The sequence below is a fragment of the Crocuta crocuta genome, unplaced genomic scaffold, assembly GCF_008692635.1.
Source record: "Crocuta crocuta isolate KB4526 unplaced genomic scaffold, BGI_CrCroc_1.0 scaffold943, whole genome shotgun sequence".
NCBI lineage: Eukaryota > Metazoa > Chordata > Mammalia > Carnivora > Hyaenidae > Crocuta > Crocuta crocuta.
The window spans coordinates 830,367-835,145 of NW_027528208.1; the positions used below are offsets into that span (position 1 = coordinate 830,367).

General features: G+C 53.3%; 1 protein-coding gene across 1 annotated transcript in view; it reads right to left on the reverse strand.

Annotated features, from left to right (window-relative positions):
- Positions 1 to 4,742, reverse strand: part of PRICKLE3 (prickle planar cell polarity protein 3) — a 7,367-nt gene extending 2,625 nt beyond the window's left edge. The window contains 5 exon segments of the mRNA XM_077752969.1: positions 1 to 190; positions 937 to 1,074; positions 1,568 to 1,681; positions 3,669 to 3,852; positions 4,662 to 4,742. Coding sequence (XP_077609095.1) covers positions 1 to 190; positions 937 to 1,074; positions 1,568 to 1,681; positions 3,669 to 3,776 — 550 coding nt within the window. The 5' untranslated portion in view covers positions 3,777 to 3,852; positions 4,662 to 4,742.
- Positions 4,743 to 4,779: the final 37 nt, after the last annotated feature.

Genomic DNA, 4,779 nt, shown 5'->3' on the forward strand with positions numbered 1-4,779 from the left:
GGCAGCGGGGTCGCAGGCGTTCCGCATGGTGGCGACCACAGTAGACTTTGCCAGCATGATAGAAGTAGATGAGGTCCACCAGGAGCTCCCGGCACGTGGAACACACAAAGCACTGTGGGTGCCAGCAGGCACCCAGGCCTGCCCTGCTGGCAAACACTGCGATGTCCCCACCTCCAATCTGCTTCCCGCACTGCCAAATGACAGATGGATGGGGGTCAGCCAAGGCATGTCACACTTGGGCCATCCCCACGGCAGAACTCTGTGACTGGCTCCACTAGTGGCGTAACTTTGAGACAGCCTCTGCCTACAGGGGAGGGTACCTTAGAGCCTGACCCTGCTCCTGAGGGAAACCATAGAGACAGGCACTTCTAATCACGGGTGGCCTTAAGGGCAAATTTGGCTTTAGGGAGCTGGAGAAATCAAAGAAACAGGTCAGGCCCAGTGGGGGAATCTTAGTAACAAACCTCACCTTCGATCCTAACAGTAGGATCTAGGGTCAGGCTCTGCCTACCAGGAGGGGCCTTGAAGATAAATTCGACCCCCCACCGGGCCTTACAGACAGGCCCTGCTACTGGGGGTCAGTTCTTAAGGACATGTCGCACCTACAAAAGGACCAGAAAGTCAACCCACGCCTCACATCCACTGTGTGAAGGGAACTGATAGAGCAGGTCCACTAGGGCCTCCTTAGAGACAGACCACACTCAACAGTGAGATGGGAGGAACAGTCCCTGTCCACCAGGGGGTCCTACAGACAGATCTTGCTGGCCAGGGAGGCCATAACGGATGGTCCCTGCCTAACAGTGGGATGTGAGGAAAAGACCTCGTCCGCCAGAGGGGACATTAGAGACAGACCACTAGGGCTTAAGTGGCAGGCCTCATCTTCCCAGGCCCGGGAGCAAAGGCGCTGCTCACTCATCCAGGCCCTCCCTGGCTCACCTCCTCACAGATGGCTCCAGTGATGGTCACTGGGAAGATGCGCACGGTGCCACGCCCCAGGTTCTCTCGCTTCCGCTGCTGGCTGAAAGCTCTGAGCTCTTTCTTCTCCTCCTCTTCCAATGCTGTGCAGTACTGTGCCTGGGGTAGGAGGGTCTTCCAGGCACCTCCCATGATGCCTGTCCCTCCCCACCCTCTTCCAGAATTCATCCCAGCTCAGAGTTCACTTCTAGGCCTTTGTATAGATGGTACTTCCTGCCTGAAATTCCCACCCCATTTCTTTTTAAAAAGTTGTTTTAAGTGTATTTATTTAATTTGAGAGAGACAGAGACAGTGTGAGCAGGGGAGAGGGAGAGAGGGAGGGAGGGAGAGGGAGGGAGAGAGAGAGAGAGAGAGAGAGAGAGAGAGAGAGAGAGAATCCCAAGCAGGCTCCAAAGTGTCAGCACAGAGCCCAACACAGGGCTAGAACTCATGAAATTGTGAGACCATGACCTGAGCCAAAATCAGATGCTTAACCGACTGAGCCACCCAGGTGCCCCTGACCCTGTCCATGTTTTTCAGCTGCTTAGCATTTGCCCATGCTGTGCCCGCCCCCTCCAACCTGGCGTTCCCTTCCTGTCTTTTCTCTCCTCACCTCACTGTCATGTGGGGGCAGCTGGTGCAGCAGCTGCTTGATCCTGTATTTCTCCCCGGGACTGTTGACATAGGGGACCTTGTCCTCTGGGAGGCAGCTGAAAAACTGGTATACCTGGGAGGACATGGGGAATGGGAGAGAATGATTGAGACTAAAGGTGAGTTGGGATACAGTGAGATGGTGAGACCCTACTTCTCTGAGAAAATTAAAGTCATCACAAGGTAATGTCTACTGACACTCTCCATCTCCCCTTCCTACAGTCTGGATCATTTCCATCACCCCCCCAAATATGCTGCAAGTTCCTTCAGGTCTTGATGTCACTTTTCTCTCCAGCTGCTCTCCACCATTTTCCTTCCTTTTACAACAGTTGTGTGCATTCACTGTGTCCACTTCCTTTCCTCCCATTGTCTCCAGACCTGACCCCAGTCAGGCTTCCCTGCCCCTTCCGTCCCTGCCCCTCCTCTAAAGCTGTTCCTGTTATGGTCATTGACGAGGTGCACGCCATTAAAATCAATGTTCAGGTCTCAGTCCCCATAACAACTGGACCCACTAGAAGCACTGGACACAGCTGATCACTCCCTTTTTCTGGAAACACTTTGTTCCCTTGGCTTCCAGAACACCACACCGTCCTGGGTTTCCTCCTACCTTATTGGCTGATCCTTCTCTGTATCCCATTCGGTTCCTCCTCAAATAGCCAAATCCCAAATGTGGGAGAGTCCTCAGGCTCATCCTTGGGTTTCTTGACTCTCTCTACATTCATTCAGTCCCTTGGGAATCACATCCAACCTCATGCCTATAAATACCATGTCATGGCTAATGCCTCACAAATGCATACCTCCAGCCCTGTGACTTTTCCCCTGAATTCTCAGCAACATGGCCACTCAGATCTTTAACAGGCATCTCAAACACCAGGTGGCCAACCCCAAACTTATGTTCTATGTTCTTACTCTTCAACTTGCTCCGGCCTTGGCCGGTTCCATATCAGTGAATCCATCCATCCTTGAGGTCATTTTTGACTCCTCTCTCACACCCACAATCAACTCCTTTTAGCTCTGTTTGTGAAACATATCTGCAATCTGATCACCACTCACTACTTCCACTGCCAATATTGTCATCAGTCACAGGACTACTGCAGTAGCCTCTCCCTCACTAGCCACACCCCTCTCCCCACTTCCACCCTTACTACAAGTCTGTTCTACACTCAGCAGTCAGAGGGTTCCTGTTAAATCCTAGAACAAACCACATCCCTTCTCTGCTCACAACCCTTTTGTGGCTTCCCCCTCATTCAGAGCAGCGGTCAAAGTCCTCTCCATGCCCCCCTTCCACCTCTTGGACTTCACCTCCACCTTCACCTCTTGGACTCTACCTTCACTCACTGTTCTAGCTACACTGTTCTCCTCACTGTTCCTCACATGTGCCAAGCACCCTGCTGCCTCAGGGCCTTCGCATCAGCTCTTCCTTTTGCCTGGATAGCTCTACCCTTGGGTATCTGCATGGCTCACTTCTTCACCTCCTTCAGGAAGCCCAAACATCATATTCTCACAGAGGCTGACCTGGGCACCCTATTTACAGTCCTAACAGTTCTCTACCTCTACTCCTTCCCTGCTTTTTTATTCTATAGCCCTTATACCATCTGACATATTTTTACAGGTTTGTTTATAGTGGCTGTTGTTCACTTTAGGAATCTAACTTCCATGTGGTCAGATGTATTTTTGTGTGTGTGTGTGTTTTGTTCACTGCTGTGTCTTCAGTGCCTAGAACAGTGTCTGCCATGCAGTAGGTATTTAATAACTATTTGTTGAACGAATCAATTGATGGCGATGTGGTGAATGAAGTGCTGGGATAAGACCTGAGTTAAGGAGTAGGAGTGGGGTGAACAGGCCCTGATGAACCCATTCAGTGATCACTCAGGGTTCCCTGAGAATTTTGGGGGGCCGACCGCTGTGGGATTACATAGGAGTCATAAGGATACGTGTAGTCTGACCACAAACCCTAGTGTGGTCCTAGAAATAGGTTTCTACCTAAGTGTGTGTATGTGTGTGCCTGCATGTGTGTGTGTGCATCCACTGGAGAACAAGAGCAGGTGGCGGCCTCTGGTCACCTGCTCTGGCTTGAGACCAGGGGGCACCCAGGCATACTCCTCTGAGGCACAGCCAGAGTCATCATCGGAGATGGAGTGGCGCTGGAAGTCTGAGATTAGCCGACACATGATACGTTCCAGGTCCACGGGCACCGTGTGCACAGCGTGCTCTTCCCTCGGGCATTTGCAGTGCTGACAGATCTTTCTAAGGGGGTGGGAAGGGGATCAATTACTAAGGTGTAGCAGCTCACTTGGAACCCTTGTCAGCCCAAGGAAGTCCAGCTAAGGGGCAGGGACATTGAGCCAGGACAGAACTCTGGCGGGGGAACTGCTGTGGGTGAGAGAGGAGCGGAGGGTGTGGCTGTCAACTGGAGGTGGGGCTGCTGTGGTCCCTATCATCTCTAGGGCTTAGGTCAGACTGTCCTGGCAGCGGGCCTGAATAAAGGCGGGGCCCTGAGTCTGAGATTGGAGTTACAAATTTAGGGGTTTCTTTCCAGGATTGGCTTTGGATATTGTGGGTGAACCTTCCCTAAAGGCAGACTCTAGACTGTGCTGAGGTCTGAACTTGTGGGCGGGTGGGGGCTCTGAGCCTCTGGGTAGGGCCCGAGTGTGCTGGCTGTGGGCTCTGTGGGATTTTTATGAGACGTTTTGGGTACAGGGCTCCAGTGGGAGGATAGGACACTGGGTCTGGGAGAAAAGTTCTGAGCCTGAGAGGGGCTGGATGTCAGTGGACGGTGCTCGGCGCCTGGGACTGAGGATTTCCCTAGGGATGGACTCATAGCTAGCAGAGAACACTTCTGGGGGCGGGGCTATGCAGTGGGTGGAGCTTTCCTGGGAATTGGACAATTGAGAATGAGTCAGGGGGCGGGGCCCTGAGTCTGAGCCTAAGGCTCTAGCCCCAACTAAGCTTCTTCGGTGGACGGAGCTCAAGCCTAGGGGTGTGGCCTGAGTTTCTGGGGGTTTCCCCTGAGGGCGGGGCCCTGACAAAGGCAAGGCCCTCTTATGGTCACCTACCTCCAGCCGTGCAGCAGGAAGCCGGGGCACTGCTCCCTGCAGGAGTTGCAGGGCTGGCCGCGGTCTGGGTCCTCCGCCTCTGGAGGCTGAAGTGGGTGAGGGCAGGCGCGGGACCAGG